Source organism: Geospiza fortis, unplaced genomic scaffold (genome assembly GCF_000277835.1).
Source record: "Geospiza fortis unplaced genomic scaffold, GeoFor_1.0 scaffold85, whole genome shotgun sequence".
Classification (NCBI taxonomy): Eukaryota; Metazoa; Chordata; class Aves; order Passeriformes; family Thraupidae; genus Geospiza; species Geospiza fortis.
The window spans coordinates 2,339,766-2,367,006 of NW_005054358.1; the positions used below are offsets into that span (position 1 = coordinate 2,339,766).

A 27,241-nucleotide genomic window follows, 5' to 3' on the forward strand; every position below is an offset into this window, starting at 1 on the left:
GATCTTGGACAAGTTGGGATTTAAAATATGTTGATGCTTTATGTGAGTTTAACTTCTGTGACCAAGACTGGGCTGTTGTGACTGCCCGAAGTAGGTGTGACCTGTCTGTGCCCAGGTCTGATGGCTCACAGGGAAAATTAGGGGAATAAATGAGATTTAATCATCTTTTGGATCATTTCTTCCAATGTATTTCCTGGCTGCTGGGAGTTTTAACAGGCAGAAAGGTGCAGAGAGGGCTCAGCTGTACTTAGGATGCCTCCCATCCTGACAGAGTGGAGAAAGAGAGGTGCTGGGAGCTGCCTTCAACCCAAAATTCCAATTTCCCCCAGCAGAAGTTACCCCAAACTGCTCCCAATCAATGTTTTCCCAACTAGCCTTTTAAAAAAAATACAGATTTTTGTCTTCTTTTCCAAACTTCCAGAGGCAGAGTTGCCTTTTTTAAAAGGGTGAAAGCAAAGTGCAGGTACCAAAATCCTTTTGGAAGGAGGATCTGGCCACATTTTGAGGCATTTTTCATTGGGGTTTGTTGTAAAATCCCCACCAGAACAGAGACCCTGGAATTTAACTGCTGTGACCAAGACTGAGCTATTGTGACTGCCCAAAGTAGGTGTGACCTGTCTGTGCCCAGGTCTGATGGCTCACAGGGAAAATTAGGGGAATAAATTAGATTTAATCACCTTTTGGATCATTTCTTCCAATGTATTTCCTGGGAGTTTTGACAGGCAGAAAGGTGCAGAGATGGATGAGCTGAATGTGCTTTTTTTTCTCAGTGAGTATTAAGGAGCGTTTCCCCAAAAACCTCCAGAGAGATAAAACATTGGGCTTTGTGCACACCAACCCCAAAGTGAAACATCCCATCGTGTTTTCCAAGTGGAAAATGGAAATGTGGAGTTTATGAACCCTGAGTTCATGAACAGAAAATAGGATTTGAGTAGAAAGGTTTTGTTGTATTTTAACAACAAATTCCCTTTTATCTGAAACACAGAATTTCACAGCCAGTGTGTAATGTGTGGTTATTTTTAACATTGAATTATTATCTTTCCATAGGCTGCTTTCATTCATTATTTACTGCAGCAGAATGTTAAGGATTTCCATGAAGTGCAGCAGTGATTTCAAAGGTTATGGGAACAAAATCTTGAATCATTAAGGAGCACCCTAAGATTAGAATCTGACTAAAAATACACTTCCCTTTCTTAAACAAACCACACAGTGCTTGCAGGTTTTATTTATACCAATATTAGTCATTGATTCATTAATATGAATTTCATTTGATTCTCCAGGAATTGCAGGGTTTTCTTTACAGCCACAGGCAGGAGTTGTTTGGTGGTGTTTTAACCCAAGGAAAACCAGTGGAGCTGGTACCAGCAGTGTTATCTACAACATTTCCAGCCTGGAGGGTCTGGGGATGGAGCAGAGCCTTCAAAGAGTTCCAAGTATTCCTGAAAATAGTGATGGGGAGTAAAGCAGTGAATTACCAGCAGTGTTTGTGGGATGTTGGCAAGTCAGAAGTGATTTACAGTTTCCTTAATGGCTTCAGGAGCGTTTTAAGCAGCCAGCAGTGAGCAGGGTTCAGATAAGCAGTTGGGTTTATGTTTTTTTGTGGAATTTTATGGGTTTTTGTGGATTTTTTTTCTGAAGTAAATATTTGTTATCACAAATCCTCTTTTTGATCAGTGTAGACAAGCCCTGCCCTGCTCGTGCTGTAGCTGGGCTGTGCCTGCCCCGATTTGTGCAGAATTCACTGCCCCAAAGGAGGGGGGAAGCAGAGGAATTCATTTTTGCCCTGTTGATGTTTTTCCATCTCCTCTAAATCCCTCCTGTTGCTGCATCTCCTCCTGGGCAGGCAGCTGGGCTGAAGCCCTGCTTTGCTTTAAGGGGTGCCATAAATCAGCTCCCAGGCTGTCCCCGTGCCCAGGGAGCACCAGGAGAGGAGGAGCTGCCACAGGTCCTGAGCTCAGTGGCTGTGGGGACCCAGAGACAGCCGAGACTGGATAAATCCAGCTGGACAAGCAGCTGCCACTTCCTGCTGCTGCTCTGTCTCTGCAATTCCCAGCACTGTCCCCACTGGGTCCATGTGCTCAGGTGCTTTGCCCCCATTCCCACAGCAGCCCTTGTGCCCTGGCTCTGGCTCCTGGGTGGTGTTTTTGGGATGACAGGATTTGGGATGACAGGGTTTTGATGACAGGATTTGAGATGCTCCTCACTGCTCTGGTGTGGTGGTGTTCGCAGAGGTCCCAGGACGAGGGAAGAGATGAGAATCTTGACTCCATGTTTCAGAAGGCTGATTTATTATTTTATGATATATATCATATTAAAAGAAAATGATACATTAAAACTATACTAAAAGAATAGAAGAAAGGATTTCATCAGAAGGCTAGCAAGGAATGGAAGGGAATGATGATAAAATCTTGTGACTGACCAAAGAGTCTGAGCCAGCTGGACTGTGATTGGCCATTAATTAGCAACAACCACATGAGACCAATCACAGATGCACCTGTTGCATTTCACAGCAGCAGATAACCATTGTTTACATTTCGTTTCTGAGGCATTTCAGCTTCTCAGGAGAAAAGATCCTAGCAAAAGGATTTTTCATAAAATATGTCTTTGACACTCTGGAGATGGAATTGAGCTCACAGGCACTGTGTTTTCCTGGTTGGGCTTTTACCAAACTTTGTAAATATCCTGATTTGCCATTTTAAAAATATTTTTGGAATGTTTTCCCTGTGGAAAGAGGAATGGCTGTGCAGGCATTGCCTCTGGAGCTCCTGGTGCCCAGAGCCAGCGGGTGGCTTTGTGCTGGAGGGTTTGGCACTCACCCCCATGACTTGTGTCAGCGTTAAGGATGCAGCTCATTTCCAGGTGCTGGGAAATTCCAGCCTGGAATGTCAGTGCCTGATTTACCTAGGGATCTGAGCTGGGTTGATGTGTGCACTGCCTGCTTCCTGCAGGTTCTCAGGAGTGCAGTTCCCTGGCAGCACCTCTCACTTAGCCCGGAGTGATGAGCAATGGGAACAGCTCAGAGATCATTTAAAAGCTGATTTATGTCCTTGGTAGAACTGAAACACAAGTGCAAAACCCCTCCTGCAGTGGCACAGCTCATGTCAGAGCTGGGCTGAGGATCAGCTCTGAATCCCGACCTTCCTCCTCCTCACTTCCAGCCTGATTGAGAGGATTTTCTTTCCTTCTTGGCTGGTGTGTTGGTTTGAAAAGCCAGGTGTCTGCTAAGGAAGGCAGGAGCCTCCCTTGAAATGGAAAATGTAAACCCCTGCCCTCTGAATTATTGTGATTTTGAAATTAAGAGGCTCTCAGGCAAAGATAAAGGAAGACAGTAACAGTTCTTTACTAGGAAAAACTAAAAATACAAATGCAATAGTGCAATACAAAAAAGAAAACAAACCCCTGCCAGAGTCAGAGCAGTCCCTGCCCCCCTGTGTGTCAGGGGGTGGCACAGCCCCATCCCATGGGGGCACAGCCCTCCTGCAGTGCCAGCTGTGCTGCTGCTGGAGCAGGGATCCTGCACAAGGGGGGAGTTTTCCTCTGCAGCTCCAGGGCTGCTGCAGATGGGCCTGGGCTCCCTCTGGCAATGCAGGGCAGCAGAAAGCTGCTCCTCTGGCAATGCAGTGGGCAAAGGCTGCTGTGCTGCTCCAGGCTCAGATTGGATCCAGGTAGGAATGCTTGGCTCCTCCCCTGGGCGCAGCATCTCCCCATGGGATGCTGGAATTGGATCAGCCCTGCAGGGACACTCAGTGGCCATGGACAGCAGAGATCTCCTGGAGGGAGATTGGCTGTGGGAGAGATAAAGAAAAAACTGTCCCATGGACAGCAGAGAACTGCCCCAGCTCTGACAGATGGGAATGGAACACACACCCAAACACATCTTGCATTTCCAACAGCTGGGATGGGCTCAGCACAGGCAGCAAGCGCAGGCTGTGTCCATGTCCATCGGAGCTGCCTGATGATTTTCTCACTGTTTTGCTCTGGGAGTCACTGCAGGGACAGTGAGGATTCGTGTCCCAGCCCTGCTGGTTCCTGTCCATGGCAGTGGAGCACAGAATGGAGCAGGGGGTGCTTGTGCTCCTCCCTCTGCTCTTGGGTTTTAGGTAAACTGGAAGTTTCAGCACAAAGTCACTTTTCTAACGAATCATTAAGGCTGACTATCACCTCAGTGCTGCCCAAAGCACAGGACAGAAGCTGGTCCCCACCCCAGGACTTTGACTATGGAGTGAGGAATATTCCCTAAGAACAGAGGTGTTTGTGGCAGCATTCAGGGAGCTCAGCCAGGCACAGAAAATCCCTGAGCTTTCCCTGAGCCTTGCTTTGTAGCCCAGTTGGGTTTAGCAGAGGTAAAACCCCGGGATGCCCAGCACAGGCAGCTCCATCCCTGTGAGAGCTGTGCAGAGCTTTTCCTGTGGCTTCCCATGGGAAATCCTTCAACAGGGCAGCAGGGCTGGGCAATCAGAGGCTCTGCACGCTCCTCATTCCTTCTCAAACCAAGGAAAGCTACAGATGAGTGAGATTATTTTAATTTTTCATAGTTTTGAACTAAAGAAAGTAGTGAGTGCCCACTGGGGCTGTTCATCCTTGTGCCAGCTTGGAGGGGGCTCTGCCTCAGGAAGAGCCTGTCCCCCCCTTGAGTGTGGGATTTGGGGTGAGCAGGGCTCTAAGACATGTCTCCAGGACCTTCTGGTATTATTTACATTTAGAACTGTGATTTTTATTGCTTGTTTTCCTGCCGTGGTGCAAATGGGGGACTCAGCTGCTGGAAAATGAGTCCAGAACTTGGCAACAGGGCGTAGATGTTTAATTTTGGTGATCAGCTCTGATTTTGGGACTAAATGAGGTTTTTCACATCTGCCTGGCTGCTCTCATGAGGGCTTTTAGTGAATTTTTTCCTCTTTAGCAGCACCAGGCAGCAGCAACCTCAGTAAAGAAACGATTCCCCAGCAGAGCCCAGAGACACAAAACCCTTCTGACAGCTCCCACTGTGCCACATGAGCGTGGCTGGACGTCACCTCCCCAGGGTCTGTGCACAGTGACAGAGCCAGACAGTCCCAGTCAGCACCAGAACACGCAAAAGCTGCTTTTTTCCACTGCCAGGGGAGCCCAAAAATGCGTAAGGAAGTTGTGTTTGCCTCCCATGTGGGCTCTGCTCCCTCCAGCTGCACAGCTCAATGGGAATGTAGCTGTCAGAGCAGGCTGGGAGGAGGAAAATTCCTTTCCTGGTTTTGCTAGAAAAAGTTTCATTAAGGAAAAAATGGGTGCTGAGCCTCCATGAGGTCAAATCCAGAATTCACCCTGGCAGCAAGTGAAAAGCAGAGTTTGGCTTGAGGTTTTTAGGAGAAAAAGAAAAAGTTGTCCCTTCACAAACTTCAAACCCTGGTTGGGTTTGTGGTCACTTTGAATGTGGTGGTGAGAACCCAAATGCTGTGCTGAAAAATCCAAGCATTCAGGCCGTGCCAGAGGAGGTGTCCTGATCACAAGAGGTGGCAGAGATGAGCAGGTGTCTCCAGGTGGTCCCATCTCATCTTCATCTTGGGATACTGAGATGGGGAAGGGTCTGGAGGGGCTGTGAGGAGCAGCTGAGGGCTCTGGGGTTGTTCAGCTGGAGCAGAGTGAGGGCAGAGCTCCCCGGGGCTGCAGCTCCTCCCGAGGGGCAGCTCCCATCTCTGCTCTGGGACAGGGACAGGAGCCAGGGCACGGCTGGGGCCGGGCCAGGGCAGCTCAGGCTGAGCTCAGGGCAAGGTTCTTCCCCCAGAGGGTGCTGGCACTGCCCAGGCTGCCCAGGGAATGGGCACGGCCCCGAGGCTGCCAGAGCTCCAGGAGCCTTTGGACAGCGCTGCCAGGGATGGACAGGGTGGGGTTGTGGGGGGGCTGGGCAGGGACAGGGGCTGGAATCAATGATCCTGATGGATCCTACCCAGCTCAGGATCTTTCATGGATCTGTGTGTGACTCTCCCACTCTCTGGGCTCTTTTCCTAGTGCACAGGACAGTTTTCCTTTCCTACTTGTACTTTTCCATTCTCCAGTGATGTGTGGGCTGGCTGGTCCATGCTCACCTGGGAGGATGCTGTGGATTTAGAGCATTTTCAAACCTCTCCATGAGCCAGCAGGGCAGCACAGCTGGAAAACAAGCCCTGGGGCTGGCTGGAAGGGAAAGGGGCTGGTGGATCCTCAGGGACAGGTTTGATTTTCCCTCCTCCTCCTGCTGATCTAACTTCTCTTGCTCACCACTAATTTCCTCATCCAGATATTTCCAGGCGGGGAGAAAAGTGCTGCTAATTTTGGGAAGCTTGGCGGGCTGTTCCAAAGCTCTGGCTGGGGTGTGTGATTTTTGTGTGCTGACGTTTTAATCCTTCAGACTATTCCCGAGGCTTCCACATTTCCGAAACGCAGAATAACTCCTTTCCAGAGGGCTGATCTCATAGTGTGTGGGCAAACTAACACGGATGATCCTGCTGGCTTTCCCTGCTTATGTTTTCTCTCCATCCCTGTTACTCCTTTGGTTTGACCCTCTAATTCCCCATCTCAGCTAAAAATTCCCTTTTGTTTGGTTGGCATTTAGGGAATTGGCGCGAAGTCGGGTGCTGACTTCTCACCTTTCTCCCGCCCTTAGCAAGCAGCAGAATTCCTCCAAATCCAAGTCGGTTTGGGAGCAGAGGACGAGCCAGATCCGGATGCACAACTTCCGAGCCAGCTGTGAGGCGCTGTACAACGAGCTGGACCCCGAGGAGCGCGTCCGCTACGCCACCACCCTGCACATCCGTCCCGACATGAAAACCCACCTGGACCGGCCGCTGGTCGTGGAGCCCCGCGGCGAAGGCAGGAACAACCTCACCAAGCTGAGCCCCGTGGATGTCCAGGAGGTGGTGGAGCACCCCAAACCCACCTCCGCTGATGGGGCAGAAGCGCCAAGGAAGCACCACCGGCATCGGGAGAAGGAGAAGCTGGGAGAGCAGGAGAAGGGAGATGTCACCAAGGAGGAGAGTGGCGAGGCCGGGGCTGGCACCAAGGAGGAGCGGCACCGGCAGCACCGGAGCCGCAGCAAGGAGGGGGAAGGGGGCAGCAAGGAAGGGAAAAGCGACCGTACCAGGGGGCAGGAAGGGGGCAAGAGGCACCACCGGCGGGGCTCGGTGGAGGAAGGAGCCGAGAAGGAACACCGGAGGCACCGCAGCCACCGGCACTCCTCCGACCGAGGGTCCCGCTCCGGGAACAGGGATGGAGAGCCCGGGGCCAAGGGGGACAGCGGAGAGGAGCCCCACCGGCGGCACCGGCTCAGGAACAGGGCCCTGTCCACCTACGAGTCCGTGGAGAAGGACAGCGGGGAGAAGGAGGGGGAGGCTGCCGAGAAGGAGCACCGGAATCACCAGCCCAAGTGAGTGAGCACTGCCAGACCTTGCCTGGGTTGGTTCAGGGGTCACAAAGCCCCAGATGTGTTCCAGAAAATCCCTTATGGCCCTCCCCATGGCAGTCCCTGCTGTCCCTGTGCCCACATCTGCAGTGTGGGAGCGTTGGGGGTAGGACGGTGGGGACGGATGGAGATGAGAGATCTCTGCAGCCAGGTTGTGGAACTTGGGGTTTATTGCAAAGGGCCTGGGTGCAGGGCCCTGCTGGGAGCTGCCAGCCACAGCTCAGAGCAGGCTGAGAGAAGAGAGGGGGAGAGAGGATGAGAGGGTAAGAGTGTAAAAGGGTAAGAGAGTAAAATGGGGTAAGAGAGTAAAAAGGGTAAGAGAGCGAAGTTCCCATTACAATACAATAAATCTTCTTCTGTGTTGAATATTCTGATTCTCACTAACCAATCTAGTACAAGACACAAATCCTATAGCATTTACATACAGCCTATAAGAATCATTACATTACCATCCTGTGTTACATTTTAAACCCTAAAAACTCCTCTTTGGGCCCCTTCTGCCAAGCCAGTAGGGACTGCTCTGACCCTTGGGCCTGTCTGCAAGCAGAGGGTGTTGTTCCATCAAAAGGGGATCACCTTCAGCTGGCCATGCCATTGTTTTCCAGTTGTTCAGTAACTGAGGTATCTCAAAGCTTGCTTTCATTTCAATCTCACTTATAGTTTCTATATTCTCAAAATCTTTTGCCAGACAATCATATTTATAAGGCTTTCCTGTTTCATCTTCCCCAACACTGCAGTTCTGTTTTGCCTCAGTCAGCAGTGACAGAGGCTCCCAAAGATGATTTTGGTTCATAAAACAGCTCAGGTTTAAGGCAGGAAATATCCTTGCTGTAAACACCAGCAGACCCTGTAGGACACCAAGTGGAACAAAGAATTCCCAGCTTCTGAAGGGAAATTTCCTTCCTTCTGAAGGAAGCTCCTGAGGGACATCTATTTAAATTTCAGCCAGCCTTGCTTACAGCCCTTTGATTTTCATTTTTAATGGGGAACCTTCAGCTGCACCACCAGTTGTTCCAGCACATGGCCTCTTCCATTAAGAGCAACGATGGCCCCCATTTGCTTTAATTCTTATATAAGTCAAGTGAGAAAAGCAGCCCTGGTGAAGCATTTGGAGTAGTTAATAAAGAAGGATAGATTGCCTTTTCAGCTTTATTAGTCTGATGGAAAAGAAATTGCACTGGGATTCTTTAGAATAGAGTTCATGTCACCGTGGAGAGCTGTGAGTGGCACTGAGATAATAATTTTCCTGTCTAAATTATCTTCCTTTCAGCTGAATTTCCAAACACACTGCCTGCTATTCAGCATGCTCATGTGCATGGGCTCACTTTCCTCCTCACTGGAGCAGAGCTGCTGCTGCTGCAGAGGAGAGCAGGAGCCATTTAGCTGCTGATTGCCACGTTCCAGAACGGTTCCAAAACCGTTCCAAAAACTGGAAAACAGAATCAGCACATTTAAATAAGGCCTGGGGAGAGCGTTAGGGAGCAGTGTGTGAGGATTCATCCAGCAGCTGCTCTGGGGAGTGGCTCGTGGCACTGCTACATGGTCCTGGCCTGGGAGCATCATTAAAGTGACCCCAGGGATGTCCAGTGCCTCAGTCCCCTCCTGATGTTGGGGTTGGGGTTTGGCCTGGGAGGTCTTGGGGAAAAAGATCCCAAATTTTGCTGTCAAAGGTTGTCCTGTATCGATGCAGGGAGCCCCCAGACAGGGAATAATGTGCTCTGACTCCATGATTCAGAAGGCTGAACATAGATACTACACTATACTATACAACAGAGATACTATACTATACTATACTATACTATACTATACTATACTATACTATACTATACTAAAAGGATACTACAAAGATACTAAAGAAAAACCTGTGACTGTCTGAGAGAGCCAGGACACAACTTTGACCCAATTGGCCAAGGAATCAAAACAACCTTCACTGGTGTCCAGTTAACAAGTCACTTTGGGTAAACAATCTCCATAACACATTCCACATGTGCCAAACAACAGGAGCAGCAATTAGAGATAAGAATAGTTTTTTTTTCTTAGAGGTTCTCACTGCCTTCCCCAGGAAAAATCCTGGGACAGAGAATTATGTCTCTCTCTGTTCAGGGAATGTGAACACCACAGTCCTGCAAAGGATTTCCATGGAGGAAACAAGCCCAGCACGAGGTGCAGCATCAGGGATGTGTTCTCTGAACCTTTCCTGGGCCATATTGAACAAATCCTGCTTTTTCCTAGGGAGAACCAGTGTGAGCTGGAGGCCAGTGGCAGTGGCAGTGGCCCTGGCAGTGTCCCTGTGCACACCCTGCCCAGCACTTACCTGCAGAAGGTGCCCGAGCAGCCGGAGGATGCCGACAACCAGAAGAACGTGACCAGGATGATTCAGCCCCCCCTGGACAAAACCACCACTGTGAACATCCCTGTCACCATCACTGCCCCTCCAGGGGAAACCACTGTCATTCCAAGTGAGTGCCTTTGTCCCCTGCTTTCCCTGCTCTGGAAGTGCCAGGAAATCCAAATCTCCAAGGAGTGAGAGGGGCTCTCCTGGGCACTGCCATCCTTGAGAGAGGCAGCCAGGGAACTTGGTGATAGAGGAGCTGTAATTGCCACACGGACTCAGGAACTCAGCAAGGGTTCCTGGTGGCTCTGGAAAACGCCTGAGATTCCCTGGAGGTGGCTCACCCAGGCCACACCGTGTGTGTAAGGGAGAGGTGAGGGAGCAGGGAGAGCAACATCCATGTGTGACCCTGCTGTGGATCCTGTGACATTCCAGAGCATTTTACAATCCTCTGCATCACATTGGAGCAGATCCACCCTCCCTGTCCTTCTCCAGAGCTCTCTGCCTTGGGTCTGTCTGCACAGATTTACAGATGGTCCCAAGATCCTCGTGCCCAGCCAGCACCAGCCTGTTCCCACCACCTTGGTGCTGATCCCTGGCAGGGTGGGAACAGCCTGGAGAAGTCTGGAGAGCTCAGGAGAATCCCAGAGGGAAATCCAAGAGGTCCACATTAAAATTCTGGCTGTCAGGACTCTGCTTTCCAAGAAACACAGCCAAGATCTGCAGGGTCTCTGTGCTTTTTCACTCTATTGTCAGCCACAAGATTTATCTTTTTTTTTTTTTATTATTTTTCCTTCTTTCTTCTCCTTTTTTCACCCCCTCTTCAATGGTAATTTTCCTATATTGCAATGCTGAGTTCCTGTCAATCGCAATTTATCAGCCTCTCCCTTTCTTGGCCATTTCCTCTGGATCTGACTGGAGATCCAATAAGGAGTTTATTGAACATGTCACTCAAACACAAAGAAATGTCATTTTCTTGCAAAGTAAAATAAAAACTAATAACAGCCCTGCACTGAATGCATTCCAAAGGGTGGGATTGTTGGACTTTAGGTCCTGGGAATTAATGGAAGAGCCTCTATATGTGTCTAAGAGAATTTGCAGCATGAAATTACTATGAGTTACCCAGCTCATAGATGGGAAATTATCTTCAGTAAACTATCCCATAAACCCCCTGCAAGTGAAGTCAGGATGAGAACTGTAGAATTTCCAGCCAGTGGGAGGGAGGTTGGGAGCAATCTCAGAGAAGGAGATCCCAAAACCTGCTGCAGGATGGAGCTGCTCGCCTTTGCACGTGGGGAACTCTGACCAAACCGAGGTGCACGATGCAAGCACAGCTCTGGGGGGTCCAAGAAGTCCTTTCCATGTCTCTTTTCCTATTTTTGGGAAGTTCAGCAGTCCCAGCCCCCAGATTATTAAACCTCATCCATGAGTCTGCCCTTTTTTGTGTTCCAAAGCCAGTTGTGCTCCTGCTCCACAGGAAAACACCGAATTACGAGGCTGGTCAGACTTCCTTTTGATTTTCTTTCAAGGATCCCAAGCTGATTCCTCTCCATGAGAATTTGTGCTCCTTGGGATGGGTTTTCCAGCCCCAGTTTGGCAGCTCTGGGCTAAATCAGCTCATGGTTTCATTTCCTGGCTGTTCTGCTCGGTGGCTCAGCAGCAGTGGAGGAGCAGGGAGTGATAACGATGCGATGATTGTTCATCCCATTTAATCAGCACTTCCCAAGGCTTTTTGCTCTCCCAGCTGCACTGCTGCCATTTCCAGCTGTTCCAGGCAGCAGGAAGGCTGCTGATCCATTTTTAACCCCCTCCTTTGTGTTCTCATTCAATTCCCATTTCCAGTGAACAACGTGGAGTTTGAAAGCAAAACAGAGGAGAAGAAAGATGTCGATGACCTGACCAAAAATGGGCCTAAACCAATCCTGCCTTACAGCTCCATGTTCATCCTCAGCCCCACAAACCCGTAAGTTCCTTTAACACCAATCATGGGCTCCAGGTGCTTCAAAGCAGTAACATGAGTGGGATTTTCATCTCTGAAAACACATTGGGACATTAAATAAAAGCTTATTTCTGTGGGTCAGATGCTGTTCTGTTAGTTTTCCTGCGCGGATAAATGATCAAGACAGGGAAAAGAAAATGCTTTGGGCAGACCCTGCTGATTTAGATCCCAAAAAGTGGGAGCACAGGTACTGCTTGGAAAAGATTTTACCAGGAACAACAGGTTGAGGAATATTCCCTTACTGCTGGGAAAAGATTTCATCAGGAATAACAGGTTGAGGACTATTTAGATACCAGCAAATTCCTGCAGGTTCCTCAGCTGGAATTCCTGCTCTTTCCATGAAGTGATTTTGCATCACTGCAAACTTTGAAGTTCTGGGAAAACCTGGATGTTTTTTATTTGCCAGGGCTGGGAGTGGGATCTGCTGGGGTTGGGGCATTTCTTCCCCTCAGGCAGTGCTGCCTCCTGGGGAGCTTTGGACTCCAAGCCTGGGAATTCTGAATCTGTTCCTCTGCAGGGCTGTGGGGTTGGAATTATTGTGGCATGAAGGGCTGTGAGTCAGTATAAGCATTTTAAGGGAGGGTGTTTGGAACTTCTGCAGATCCCCTTGGAGCAGAGGCTTCTCTCTGGCTCAGGTAAACTTGTACTTGGAATTTCTCTCTGCCCAGATACCAAAGGGGAGCTTAGGTCCTTCTTTGGCAGCTGGATTGAAGAGAAGGATGAGTTCTCCTCCTGCTTTTGAGGGCTGTGTATCCTGTGCAGTCCTGGAACAAAACAAGCTCCGAGTTTTCAGATTTGACATCCAAAAAGCGCCTGTGGTACCCCCAGACCCTGGGCAGGCTGAACAGCATCCCAGAATCTCCTGACTGAGCTGGGAGGGACCCACCAGGGTCATTGATCTGGCTCCTGGCCCTGCACAAACACCCCAGCAATCCCATCCTGGCCATCCCACATTGTCCAAATGCTCCTGGAGCTCTGGCAGCCCTGGGACCATCATCTGGGAAGCCAAATTAGGATTATGGAGTTTGGCCTGTATGGATGGATAAGGAAATGGTATTTCCCTTATATTTGGTCTTTTTGCTGTGAAGTGACCACCGAAAATGAGCTGGGAAAGATGTGCCAAGGCAGCAGGGCTGGGTGGGGAGTGAGAGGTGCTGAGCCCAGGGCTCTGAGCTGAGGGCTGGGCTGGGCAGGCAGAGAAGCAGCAACATTTCCTTACATCCTATGGGTGCTTCTTTTCTCTGCCCTCATCCCAGTTAGGACCTTCTGAGCCTCAGAGTCCAGGATCTGGGGGTTCTTTCAGTTGCTTTGTTGTTTCAGCTTCCTCCAGCTTTCACTTCCACCCAGAGAAAGAAAAAAAAAAAAAAGCTGTGCTGAAAGACCATTGGAAAACCAAAGTTCACTGGCAGAAAAAAATGTGTTACAAGCAAGCCAAGGGGGAATACCAAGACAAAGCCCAAACTCCAGGAATGTCAGCAGCTTGTTTGTCCTCTGGGCAAGGTGCAGAGCCAGCTGCATCCCCCCAGGGGTTCTGGCTGCTGAGAACAGAGCTGAGAGCCCTTTCTGGGGTCAGAAGCTTTTCCTCACTCCAGTGCTGCCATCTCCCTTCCAAGCCCTGCTGGGATCCATGACCCAGGTGCTGCCAGAGGGGAAAACAGCTCAGGGAAGCAGAAATAAATTCCTTTTTTCCCCAATTGGCACCACCCTCTTAGAGCACACAGGGCTGTGAAGTGATTTCTCAAGCCCCACTGGCAGTTCACAAATGCTCCCACATCTCACTGCTGGTTATGAACAGTGAGGGGCTAAAAATAGGGGCTTGTTATTGCTTTGATGAATTGAGTTTGATGCAGGAATTATGGCTACAAGTGGTATTGGAAATGTTGCCTTTCACTTCTGTGGCTTCTCAGGGCACGGAGATGATCATCTTCTCTTGGCAGATTGAAAACCACAGTTAAGGGGTCCACAAAAGCACTTTTCTCCAGGTTATTTTCTATCACATTTGCTTCCCTGGTATTTGGAACTCTTTTCCACTCTGAATCCATTAGCAAGCCAAAGAAAAGGAGTATGTAAGTAGATGTGAGAAATAGACTTTAATTCTCACTGCTCAGATATTTGCTTAGAGAAAATGGGATAGAGGAGCTGAAATACATTCTCAGATAACAAAGTTGTTGGCAAGTTAAATCTATAATTTGATTCTCAGGCTAAGTCCTTTATTCAGCTGACAAATATGGTGCAAATGCAGAGCTCTGTGTGCAATTAAGGATTTGGGAATTGTGGTCAGAAGGAATTATTAGCTGCAATTTGTGAAGACTTTTGGATTGCTTAGAAATGGGAGCATTTACCATTTTCCTTGGACACAATTTGTGAATAAAAAGATTAGGTGGAAGTAATCAAATCTATTCCTGTAAAGTATTTGTGCTGTAAAGTGAGAGTTGGAGGAAAGTGCAGGCAGAGAGAGATTGGTGGGAGGAACACTCAGAGCCACAAAGGCAGATTCAGCTGAGAGTCTCAACATTTTAAAGGGATTAGTTGACACTAAAAGGATTTCAAACCTTGTTTTGAGCTCACAGGGCGTTAACCTGGCAGTTCAGAGGGAGAAGGACGGGGGAGTGCCATAAACATAATTTGCAGAATTGAGTGTGGATGCTTGAAAGGTCTCAGTGCTTTTTTGACAGATGGGTAGAGAGATAAATAGATAGAGAAATAACTAGATAGGGAGATAAAGAGATAAGGAGATGAATGGATGTTGCTGCCTTGCAGAGGGAGCAGAGATCAGTGCAAAGATGTTGAACTCCCTCTTTTATCTCTCACCACAGATCTGCTGCAGACTGGAATTTCAAGCTTGTTTTTTAATTTCCTAACCATTGTTAGGAAAATTAATCCACAAACACCAGAGGTTTATGTCCAAAAAGGAGACAGAGGAGTCCTTTTACTTTATTCCAATAAAGGGAGAGGCCATGGGGCATTCCCCTGAGATCTCTCTAATTTTTGGAGGATGCAGCCTCCTTTTTATCCCAATTTCCCAGCCACATTTCCCTTCTCTCTTTCCCCATTGGCTGAGGTACTTGAGAAGTTCAGACTGAAACACCTGATTCCAAAGATTCCCCTCTAATGTACAACCCTCCCTTTTAATTTTTAATTCTTATGGAATTTAGGGGTTTTTCTTCCCCATTGTTTCTTTCATCTCTCAACATCTAATTTCATTTATCAGCAAACCTAAAGTTTATTTGTAAAAGCAAATATCTTTTTCCATTCATCAATCAGTGGAATCCTTCCCATTCTTTCTTTTATCTCCCCGTGCTGGTTTTATCTACCAGCAGACCCACTGTGATGGTGCTCACAGGGGTCCCAGGCTGAGGGAAGAGATGGAGATCTGACTCCATGTTTCAGAAGGCTGATTTATTATTTTATGATATATATGATATTAAAACTATACTAAAAGAAGAGAAGAAAAGGTTTCATCAGAAGGCTAGCTAAGAATAGGACAGGAAGGAATGATAACAAAGGCAGCTGTCTCGGACTCTCTCTCCGAGCCAGCTGACTGTGATTGGCCATTAATTAGAAACAACCACATGAGACCAATCACAGATGCACCTGTTGCATTCCACAGCAGCAGATAATCATTGTTTACATTTTGTTCCTGAGGCCTCTCAGCTTCTCAGGAGGAAAAATCCTAAGGAAAGGATTTTTCACAAAAAGATGTCTGCGACAACCCGCAGCTTGTTTGTAAAGACAAATCCACTATTCCTCTCCCCATTATCACAGCTGCAATCCCAGCGGTGCTGCCCCTGCTGGGTTTGTGGCATTGTCCCCCTCTCTGTGACCCCTGGTGTGCTCCTGTCCCCGCAGGATCCGCCGCCTGTTCCACTACATCGTCAACCTGCGCTACTTCGAGATGGTGATCCTGATCGTCATCGCCCTCAGCAGCATCGCCCTGGCTGCAGAGGACCCTGTCCAGGCTGAGTCTCCCAGGAATGATGTGAGTGCCGCTCAAAATTCACAGAATCCAGGTGCTTTTCTCCTCCCAAAATGCCCAGAATCCAGGTGCTTTTCTCCTTCCAAAATTCCCAGAATTCAGGTACTTTTCTTCTCCCAAAATTCCCAGAATTCAGGTGCTTTTCTACTCCCAAAATTCAGCTACTTTTCTCCTCCCAAAATTCCCGGAATTCAGGTGATTTTCTCCTCCCAGAATTCAGGCGCATCCCTCCTCCCAAAATGCCCAGAATCCAGGTGCTTTTCTCCTCCCAAAATTCACCGAATTCAGGTGCTTTTCTCCTCCCAAAATGCCCAGAATTCAGGTGCTTTTCTCCTCCCAAAATGCCCAGAATGCAGGTGCTTTTCTCCTCCCAGAATTCAGGTGCTTTTCTCCTCCCGAAATGCCCAAAATTCAGGTGCTTTCCTCCTCCAAAAATGCCCAGAATCCGGGTGCTTTTTCTCCTCTCCAAAATTCACAGAATTTAGGTGCTTTTCTCCTCACAGAATGCCCAGAATCCAGGTGCTTTTCTCCTCCCAGCTCACAGTTGTTCCCATCTCTGCAGGTGCTGGCCATGCAGAATTAGAGCTGCCTTTGGGAACACACTCCAGTTATCTTCCACTGTCAAAATGCTCAAATTCCTGTCCCTTTCTGCTGCTTCAGCCACATCTGAGCTTGAGAGCTTGGTAATCAGGGGTTGTGTGGCTGATGTGGCAAAGCTGGCACCCCATTCCACACTGGGAAAGGCTGGATCCCAAGGACCTTGGACATCCTTAGGAAAGGATGTTCAAACGTTTCATTTGGAAATACCCCTTGTGCCTTGGTAAACCTGCCAGAAATGCAGGTGCACTGCAGCCAGCCTTGAGTGCAGTGTGACAAGGACTGGGAAAATGCTGCTTTAAATCAGATTATTCAGGTTTGTGCCTAAATTATCTGCAACCCTCCCACCAGATGATTTTTGTCCAGCAGACAGACCATTGCTGGATGAGGGATTTTGCTCCTTGCTCATGTGCAGGTTATTTCAGTGTGTGGCCTTCCCTAACACACATTTCCCTTTCCCACTTAGGCTCTGAAATACCTGGATTATATATTTACAGGAGTCTTCACCTTTGAGATGGTGATCAAGGTAAGAACTTTGCCAAGCAGGAAGATTCACCTCCTCTTTCAGATTTATTTGTGAGAAGCTGGAGCAGGACAGAGGTGGGGAGGATGGAGTTGGGAACAACTCTCACAATCAGATGCAGCAGCTCTCCTGGCTTCAATCTCATATTTCATGGAGGAAAATCAGGATATCTTTAGGAGCTGTGGCTGTGTAAGAGGATAAACACTGGGAAGAACCAGGAACTGACAGACCTTTATGAGACACTCCTGATTCTTCCCTTTGGAAGGAATATTAATAACAACTGATTCTTGGTTTGTCATGTTTAAAAAAGCTGAGAATTTCTCTTTCTACTCAGTAGGGTGACAGGTTTTGCCAGGACTGTGGGCAGTAACTTCCCAGAGAGCACAATTCCATAAAATCAGGGTTCAGTGCTGGGGTAAGGCAGCAGTTGGGTTTTCCTGTCAGAGCAAGATGCAAAAGAGATGCAGAATAAAACCAGGATTAATGCATGTGTGTGGAAAAAATCCTAGGGAGCAGTGAGAGCTCTCATTTCTACAGCTTTTGGTTGTGATTTGTTGATTTGAGCTTCATTTTTGGGAGAGTTTTCCTGCCCGTTAGAGAGGAGCAGCTTGGCTGAGTATCTCAGCAATTTGTGAAGGGTGCTTCGATCCAGAACCTTCTCCTGCCCTTTGGCAAGGTAGATTTGGGCCATGTTTTATTAAAACTCTTCCTTTGCTGGGTTTTCTGTGCAGATGATTGACTTGGGGCTGCTGCTCCACCCTGGCTCCTACTTCCGTGACCTGTGGAACATCCTGGACTTCATTGTGGTCAGTGGGGCCCTGGTGGCTTTTGCCTTCTCGTAAGTTAATTTTCCTCCAAATTCCCAAATTCCAGAGAATAAGTGACAGAGGGGGCAGGAGGCTGGCACAGGGACAGTGGCTGTGTGATGTTTGTGGCTCCATTTCTCAGTGAAATGTTCAGTTCCTGCCCTTTTTCCAAGGGGTGGGAAGAAAAGAATAAACCCAGCTAAATTTGTATTGCGGAATCTGGAAAAAATCCTCCCAGCTTCAGGCTGAGTCCATTCACTGCTCATTCAAACACAGAAGCCAAGATTTTTGTGACTCTTTGGCCAGTTCTTTTCAGGAACTCACTGTAACACTTTGTGGCAGTCCAGTGTCTCTAGTCAGTGATTGTGAGAATCTTGAAGTATTTTGAGAAAACAGTTTAAGAAATCAGCTGATAACTCTGTGAACTCTTGGCAAACCCTTATTTCCAGGGTTGTGGATATTTATTCTGGCTCACAAACCTTTGCTATTTCTCTCCTTTTCTCTCCTCTCTCTGTACTTCCACTGAGTTTCACCCTTAGTGCTCCCTCCCTCAAACCCCGCTCTGTATTTAAATAACACCCTACGTTCTTCTTTCATGTCATGGAGGATTTTGAGCAACAAACACAGAGAAATAACTCCTTAAAAATGAAGATTAACTTCTCATCCGAGCCTTTTTCCTTGGAAACAACCAGAGGAAGAGCAATGCAGCTCCTTCCATCCTTCAGGAGCCGAGCTGGAGAATGGGAAGAAATTTTCCACTCGGATTGTTGTTTGCAAATCCTGTGCTGAGAAACAATGGGAGAGACCTGGAAGCAGGCAGCGGGACTTGACCACTTTAATCTTCTGCTAAATTAGCCCCGAGCAATTAGGGGAATGTTCAGCAGCCCCGCACTCACACGATGATTAGAGGAGAGGAAATTGTTTCGCTTGCTAAAGAGAATTAGCAGCTAATGAGAAAAGCATCCACCTTTGTCAGGGAGCCACGGAGCGTGCCTGGGCTGCTTTAGACTGGCAGAAATTTTTAAAGCAGAGCCAAATCCCTGCTCCTCTCTCAGCTCTGCACAAAAAAAAAAAAAAAAAATTGCACAAAATGTTGCCTTTCTGGTAAAATATTCCTCAGCAGTTTTTTGTTTTCTGAGCTGTCAAAATTGCTGTCGCATCCAGGCTGTGAGATTTGTGGTTTAGATCTGCTTTTCTTCAGTGCAAATACAAATAAATATACAAATACAAGTAAATACAAACAAACCCTCTAAGTTAAATTGGCCAAAAAGTGGATGGACAGGATTGATATTTTAGGTGTGATTTTTGGGGATATTGAAAGCTGGGCTGTGCCTGATCCTTCACCAAATTAGTCAGGTCTTGGAGAAAATAATATCCAACATACTGTTTTCAAAGGGATGCTGCTCTCCTCCCTTTAAACATTTTGTCCCTCATTAAAAATCTGATTTTTGGAGGAGCTGACTGCTCTGTCCTAAGCAAAATTCTCTTGGTGAATGTCCTGCTCACCTAAAATTTAATAGCCAAACCCAAGCTGCTTTTTAAGCTTGACTAGACATGTGTGGGGTTTTATTTCCCTGCACATGAAATATATCTGTGGAACATCTTTCAGAACTAGACTGACTTAAGCCAGCCTGAGTTAATCAAAAATTTAACTTAAAAAAGCCATGTAGCAACATTAGAATTTAACAAAGCTCCTCTGAGTTGAAGAGAGGTAGAGAAGTAAAATAATCACAAAAAACAACACAATCCAGACTCTGGGGGTCCATGAGAATTTTCCCTTTTGCATCAGGAATTCAAACTTCCAAGACTGATGGGAGAAGGGGCATTTTGGGAGCCCTTCAGAGCAGCTCCCTGTGCTGTGAGAACAAATCTCAGGCTCTGCCTTTAAAACATCTTCTCTTTGAACACCATCTTCTTTTGAGGGAGATTTTCCTTGCTCGAGTTATGCATTAAAATGAATAATTTTTAATCTTTCCGAGGCTTTTCATGCTCAGGTTTTCTTCTGTTGCTGATGTTGGGCCATGAATATCTAACAGCACCTCATCAGCCTCTAAATAAATTACTTCTACATCCCCTGCCTGTGCTTTATAATAGGTGCCCCAAGCTGCTTTTATTTTCCACTGTGAGTGAGTCTTGAGCAGGGTTTTACAGCCAGGGACTGCATAAACCCTGCCTAGTTACTGTCTCCCAGATTAAAGTCAGACAAGCTTATTTGTGAGAGTCAGGAAAATTTGAATTTCTTCTGTGATTTTTCTGCTTTCTGTAAGCCCTGCTCCTCATCCCTGTTCCAGTAGGCAGCATCCAATCCAGGGAATGCCTGCAGCCTCCCTGCTGGAGCCCAAAAGCTGGAAAATCACTCATTCCTAGGAAAGGACTTCTGTCTGTTCCAGTTCTGAGTCCTCACAGGGTGGAGAGCCAGGGCTTGGGCCCAGCTCCTGGTCTGGTTAAACCAGATGGACACACAGAGCCAGCTGAATGTCGATAATCCCAAAAAGGAGCTCCTGGAGTCTCTTTGTTGTTCGATCAGTTGGGTTTTTCCAGCAAATCCTACAGCCCTGTCACCCTCCTCAGTGTCACTAAAAATGGTATTTAATGTGGCTGTCACCACTTTGTTTGCAAGAACCCACAACTGCCACATGCAAGGTGGGATTTAATTCATCTTTTTGACCTCCTGGCTGTCCACTGAAAGTGATGTGAACCAACTTCTTGCTGAATTAATCCATCCCTAAAAACCTGGGAATAACAGAGCTCCCTGGAACGCTCCCATCTGCAATATTGCAGCAGCCTGTGTTAATTTAAGCATTTGAGATGGTATCAGCCACTGGTACAAGATTGATAAAATCCCGCTCTCAAAGCAGCTGTGGGTTTTCTTTCTGCCTGCAGCTCTTTAGAAGCAGCTCTGTGATTAGAAAAATAAAAAATAAATTTCAAACAACACCCCCGGAGTGATGCTGGGAACAATAATATGATGCTGATAATAATAAACTAATGTCTTCCATTCAGCAAAGCATTTCAAAGAGAAATCCCTTTCTTTTTCTGGAGATAAACATGCCACAAACACCCAGACATGTTTGAGTCCTTAGGGAAATGGAAGCAAACAAAAAACCCATGGAAGCTTGTCACCAAAATCTCTCAGCCCCAGGTGCAGAATGTACTTGGGAGGAACAGCTGAGGGAGAGCAGCAAAGATTTGGCCTGGAAAAAATTGGAACAGAAACGCCCAGAATTTTGGGATGCTCTTGGAAAAAAACAAATAATTGAGGTTATCCCTCCCAAAGTGGGAGAGAAGAGATGTGGAGGTGTTTTTCCCATCCGAAGGGCTGATCCAGCAGGGAATGTGTATTGTATTTGCAGGGACAGGGAGGAATGATGAATCTGACTCCATGTTCTCAGAAGGCTAATTTAGTATTTTGTGATTTTATGATACTAGATTATATTAAAGAATACTATACTGAACTATACTAAAGAATACAGAAAGGATTCTTACTGAATGCTAAAAAGATAACAATGAAAGCTCATGACTCAGCTTGGCCCTGATTGGCCAAAGAGTGAAAACAACTCCCAGCAGAATCCAATGGAACAATCACCTGTGGGTAAACAATCTCCAAACACATTCCACATGAGCACAACACAGGAGAAGCAAATGAGATAAGAATTGTTTTCCTTTTCTCTGAGGCTTCTCAGCTTCCCAGGAGAAAAATCCTGGGCAAAGGGATTTTTCAGAGAATGTGAATGTGACAAATGTGGGATTTCTTTGCTGAGCCCTCCCTTCCCCACTGGTTTATCCTGTGGGCTTGGTGGGAGTGGGCCAGGGGCTGGGGGATCTCTCTGATGTTTCTGTTTGTCATTGACTCTGCTCTTTCTTTGTCTTCTCCTCGCTGGAATCTCTCTCTAGGAGTTTCATGGGGTAATATGTTCTTCCTGTCTCTTGCTGCTCTGTTTTGCCTGTCCAACCTGTGTCCACACACTTTGCCACTGTGGAGACAACCCAGCCATGTTCCACCCATCCCATCGACCCCTCTGTCCCTTTACTGCTCATTATCCAGTGAAATGTATTATTTTAACTCATCCATCCTGATTTTCCTTCAGCAGAGATAGGAACAGACTAGAAATCCAAGCCAGGGAGTCAAAAAAACCCACATGGAGATATATCTGTACCAACAAGATTTGAGGGGCTGACTCAGTGGGCACTGAGGGGTGAGGTACAATTCATGAAAATCTTAATAACCAGGTTTAAAGAAGAATTTTGAGTCTCTTTTAGAGGATTTCACCTCCAAACAGTCAAGCTGGAAGCTCCAGGTCTCATTTAGTGCAGTGTGACCCAGCTGAGATCCAGGCTCTGATATTGGGGAAAGTCTCTGCCATGAAAACAGAGCTCAGGAAGCTTTTTGCAAGGCTGATATGTGAAGAAGGAGGTTCCAAACATTGTATTTAACCCTGTGCAAGCGGCACCTTTGCTGTCAGTGCAGAGCTGTGTCCTCTGCCCCCACATTCCAGGAGCTCCAGGAGGATCCTCCACAGTGAGGAGAAGGATGCCAAGAAAAGCCTTTGATGGGGTCCAGGAAATTTGGCACTTGGTTCTCTCCTCTCTCTAGGAAAGCAGAGGATTTAGGGCAGAATGAGGGTGCCTTTGTGCTTGGGCAGGGTGGGGTGACCTCCTTTACTCTTCCAGGGAAGAATTCACTCTGCCAGGAGGATTCCAGGCAATCACAGAAGGCAGAGGCTCCACCTCACCCTGAATTTTTGATGCCCTGACTCTGAGGGGTCCATGTCACCTGAAATCAGAGCTGCTGGCAGCAGCAACAGGAACAAGCAGCTTCCATTTGAAAGGACCACTGAATTTTTAAAGGCTCTTTTATTTATTAAAGGGAGAAAAGGCGCTGCAAAGCTCTTTTAAAAAATTCTTAATGTTTTAAATAAACATGCAGCAAACTGACACAGAAAACAACAACAAAACAGCACTGGCCTAATGCACCCAAAATTGATCTAATGCAATTTTTTTGGTGGTATTCTCTTTTTTTTCTTCTTTTTATTTTTTGCTGTCTGCCTTTATCCTATGCTTCTCTTAACTCTTATTCAAGATTCAGCTCTCCTGAATGTTGCAGTTGTTATTCTGCAGTCAATTAAAACCTTGTCCTTCCATGACAATTTATTTTTGTTGTGAGGAATATTCAGGTCAGATGTGTGCTTGGATACACCTTTTGACTGAGTCCCAGCTCCATCTGGACCTTTTATTTTTTGGGACATCTGGCTTTGTATGAAAGCAGGGAAAAAACCCCAATATTGGCAGAGAGGGTTTTAAAAACACCCAAACCCAACCCTGAGGGTTTTAGTTGACAGAAGAGTTGCAGATGATCCTTTTAATTAAAATACAATTTGTGTCACTCTGGGTCAGAGCACCAGGAAAAGCTTTTCCTATAGCAGGGACCTTACTGTGACAAGAAATGGGAATTTTTTTTTCCTCAGGATTCTCTATATGGCTCAGAGCATAAATCCCATTAAGATTTAATTGGCTCACGCTCTTTATTTGCTTAAGTGCCTGAATGGAAAAAATCAGTCAGCCCTTCTTAGTGTCCTCTGCTGAGGCAGAAGGAATTCTGTGTGACTGGAGCTGTCTGCCCTCCACCTCTGAGCTCACTCATCCGTGCCTCTCCCATTCCAGGGAAAAGCAGGAGCCAGGATTTGCTCTGCCCCACGTCTCTTTAACCTTCCTGGAAATATTAAACCCACAGAAATTCTTCCTTCAGGCGTGGAGCCTGCTCTGGGAGAGCAGAGCAGGGAAATGTCTCTGTTCTCATTTGCACGAGGCCTCGTTAGTGCAGTTGTTAATTGGCACAATAGCAGTGTGGTAATTGGGGTCTCCTGGAGTCAGGAGAAAGCACCACCTGGGAATGTTCTGGGGTTCTGAGTGAGCCCAGGAGAGCAGAGCTGAGCTTTGCAGTGTGGGCAGTGTGACCCAGCTGGGATCCAGGCTCTGACACTGGGGAAAGTCTCTGCCATGAAAACAGAGCTCAGGGAGCTTTTTGCAGGGCTGATTTGTGCAGAAGGAGGTTCCAAACATTGTATTTAACCCTGTGCAAGTGGCAGCTTTGCTGTCAGTGCAGAGCTGTGTCCTCTGTCCCCACATTCCAGGAGCTCCTGGGGGATCCTCCACAGCGAGGAGAAGGATGCCCAGAAAAGCCTTTGATGGGGTCCAGGAAATTTGGCACTTGGTTCTTCTCTCTAGGAAAGCAGAGGGTTTCTCTTCTCTCTAGGAAGGCTGGAGGTGCTGATGGGCACAGCAGAAGCATGGCTGTGCCTGGTGGGGATGGAGCAGAGCTCTGGGCTCACTGTCCCCATGTCCCACCCCTTCCCTTCCTGCTGCCCCAAGGTGCCACATGGCCCCAAAGGGTCTCCCCTTCACTCCTCCCTCAGCCCTGCCCTCCTCAGCTCCCACCTCCCCTGGCTGTCCCCAGGAGCAGGGCAGGATTGGCCTGGCCTGGCAGAGGGGACAGCCCAGGGGATGGGGTGGGATCTGGGGACAGGTGGGATCTGCTGGGGCATCTCCTTGGCCATGACCCCATTTCCCCTTTTGCTTCCCTGCTGCCATTCCCATCCTCCTGGAGAGGCTGAACAAACTCTTCTGCAGCCAGGGCACTGCTGAGAGTCACACCAGGGAGCTGCAGGTCAGCTGGTGGCTCATGGAGGTGACCATGGCAGGGACACTGAGCTGAAAGCAAATCTGCAAAGCCAAGCTTAGGCCAGACCTTCAGCTCTGCTAAAACCTGACGAGAAAGGCAGAAAAAACTCTGCTGGCAGTGCCTGTTTCACGTAGAGTAGATCAAAGATCTCTAATGAGAATCAAATATTCTTTTAAAAAATATTTAATAGTTATTTTGTGGCTTTTAAGCAGTCCTGTAGCTCTGGGAGTAAATCCAATGCCTGGGTTTAGAGTCATGTCAATGCTCAAGGTCCAGCTGGGATGGATTAAAATGGCCCTAAAAGAGCCCTGCAGGATGAGAGAGGGAGAAGATAGGGACCTGTTCCTGCTGTTCCCCCTCTCTTCCCCTTCTACCACATCTTGTGGAAAGGAAATTTCTCCTCAAGTTATACATGGTGGGATACAACCCACAGCCCTCCAAAAATTCCCGTGTGTCCCTCTTACTGCATTTCCAGACACCTGCAATGCCTGGGAAGGGGGCAAAGGGACTGGAGCTGAGGCAGGGTTGTGGGTTTGGGTTGGAGGTTCTGGTCCAGCCTTACTATTGAGTAATATGGGGTTAGCAGTGAGTTCTTCATCCTTTGGAAGTGGATGGATTTCCAAAAATTCCCTTTCCAGGGCTGAGCAGGCTCAGCGAGCCCCAAAACTGGGTGGTTTCCTCCACTCTTGGTGCTCCTCCCTCAGCACAGGATGTGGGCCAGGGAGGGGGAAGCTTTGCAGTCCTTCCCAAACCTCTGTGGGTCTCTCGTGCCTCTCGTACTTCCATTATTTCCCTCTTGGAGAAGAGGAATGTCCAGAATAGGTGTGTCAGCATCTGTCCCACATGTTCTTCATTCCCACCTGTGTTCCCTCAACACAGTCCCAGACCCAAATCTCTAGCCATGAATAAAACTGTTCCAGATTTCCATCGCATTTTCCACTCCATATGAAACAAAGGGAATGTTGTTGTTTTGCCATGGGGTTGGAAGAAGATGTTCCTGTTGTCTCCTTGTGTTTCTTTATTTTGGAAATGCACGAGGAAAGGAGCTCTGTCCTTGCCCTAAAACCCCTCTTGATATTAACAAGAGGAACGTTCTCGACCTTGCACTCGGTTTTAACAAAACTAAAACCCCAAAAGTGACTGACAGCACCTGCATGCCTGAGTGGGGAGCTGCCCCAGCACTGTTCCAGGCATGTAATATATTGCCATATTACATGTTCCTGCATGGGATTGGTGGCATGTCCTCCACGGGAGACTCAGGGATGAGGGAACAGGCTCTGACCCCCAGGAGAGCTCTGTCCCTCATCAGGAAGGCTCCCAAACCCTCTTGGCACAATGTTCCTGCCAGAGAAGTGCATGGAGAAACACCCCCTGCCTCATCCAGAAACATCCCTGGCCTCACCCAGAAACAGCCCCTGCCTCATCCAGCTGGGAGGGTAGAGCCTCATGTGGCTTTGTCCCTTTTCCTGCTGGGAATGGGATGGAGGAGCTGAGCCTCCTGTCCTGGTGCTGCTGCCCTGGCTGGGAGCGTTGTCCAGGTGTGGGGCAGGAGGGGCCCCAGGTCCTGGTGAGTGGCTGGGAGGTGACAAAGCCTGGCCAGCACGTGTGGCTGAGCCCTGCCAGGACCCTGTCCTGCCCCAGCCTTCTCCTCTGTGCTGCTGGAGACATCCCAGGTGAGGTTGGGTCGTCCTGCCTGCAGCGCTGGTGAGGATGGACACAAAACCTGTCAAAACATCCCCAAACCCAACCAGTTCCACCACCAAAGCCACCCTGGATACCCACAAATATCCCAGTGAGTGGCCTGGGGAGCAAACAATTCCCTCTGTTGTTCTTGTGCCTTTTTCTCCCTTGCAGAGGAACCAAAGGCAAGGACATCAACACCATCAAGTCCCTGCGAGTCCTGCGTGTGCTCAGGCCTCTGAAGACCATAAAACGGCTGCCAAAACTAAAGGTTAGAAAATAACCCAAATTCTTCCCTATTTTTCCTTCTCTGGAGGTTTCTGGCTGGTCTGAGTGGAAGCTGGTGGACCCCACTTAATCCAAGTTGTTTCTGTTGCTTTTATTTCATTGCAATGAATCTTTTTGCCAGATGAGCACAAAGAGCTGGGCAGATGTTGGGCAAATGTCAAGCACTTGGGTGCTTTTGCAAACATCCTGGATAATGTTGGAGATTCTTGTGAATCCACATGAAAATAAAACCTCTACAAATAGAAAAAAAAAAAAGCAAATAAATTAAATTACAGTTCATAAGCGGGATGGTCTTCGACGTGATAAAGGAGAAAATGGGTTTGGAAGGGTTTGGCTTTCCCTAGAGAATTTAACATGAATATTGCAAGATTTTCCACAGGCTGTCCAAAGAGATTTGTCATTGCTATAGGAGAAGCTTTAATTTATTCATCTTTCTATTAAAGAATACATAGTTCAGGGGTTTATCCCTAGGGCACTGATCTAAAAAACAAAATAAATTTAATTGCCTGGGATTACTCATCCAGCACCAACAATTTGAGGTACAGCCAGGCCCTGCAAAGAGAGAATGGAAGGAGTTAACAAAACTCAATAATTTCTGAGGTTTAGGGACTCTTCAATACCTTTTGTGGGCTGTTTTCTGTGAGAGCTGAGGAAAAAGCAATGAATTATTTGGAAGGGGGAAAATGTGTTTGACAATTTCTGTTTTCACATCAAAATAAGGGTCAGCTGTTCTGTAGATTTGCTTTTGTCTGAGCCCACTATTCATGCTTAAATAATTTTAATTTTATGCTCGCTAAATTTATCTAAAAAGGAACATTAATGTTGAACCATGTAGAAATTTCATGTAGGATTTCTGGGCTGATCAGAGGGGTTTCCATTAGGATTTCACAGCCAATCAGAGAGATTTCCATCAGGATTTCTGGGTTGATCAGAGGGATTTCCATCAGGATTTC

At 47.5% G+C, this 27,241-nt stretch overlaps 1 protein-coding gene across 5 annotated transcripts in view; it reads left to right on the plus strand.

Moving 5' to 3' along the window:
• CACNA1B (calcium voltage-gated channel subunit alpha1 B) overlaps nucleotides 1-27,241 on the plus strand; it is a 330,258-nt gene that overhangs the window by 238,452 nt on the left and 64,565 nt on the right. For all 5 annotated transcript variants that reach the window (XM_031059209.1, XM_031059210.1, XM_031059211.1 and 2 more), the window contains exons 19-25: nucleotides 6,614-7,372; nucleotides 9,641-9,867; nucleotides 11,583-11,703; nucleotides 15,589-15,718; nucleotides 16,779-16,838; nucleotides 17,567-17,673; nucleotides 26,175-26,271. In XM_031059209.1, coding sequence (XP_030915069.1) covers nucleotides 6,614-7,372; nucleotides 9,641-9,867; nucleotides 11,583-11,703; nucleotides 15,589-15,718; nucleotides 16,779-16,838; nucleotides 17,567-17,673; nucleotides 26,175-26,271 — 1,501 coding nt within the window. The remainder of the gene's footprint in view (nucleotides 1-6,613; nucleotides 7,373-9,640; nucleotides 9,868-11,582; nucleotides 11,704-15,588; nucleotides 15,719-16,778; nucleotides 16,839-17,566; nucleotides 17,674-26,174; nucleotides 26,272-27,241) is intronic.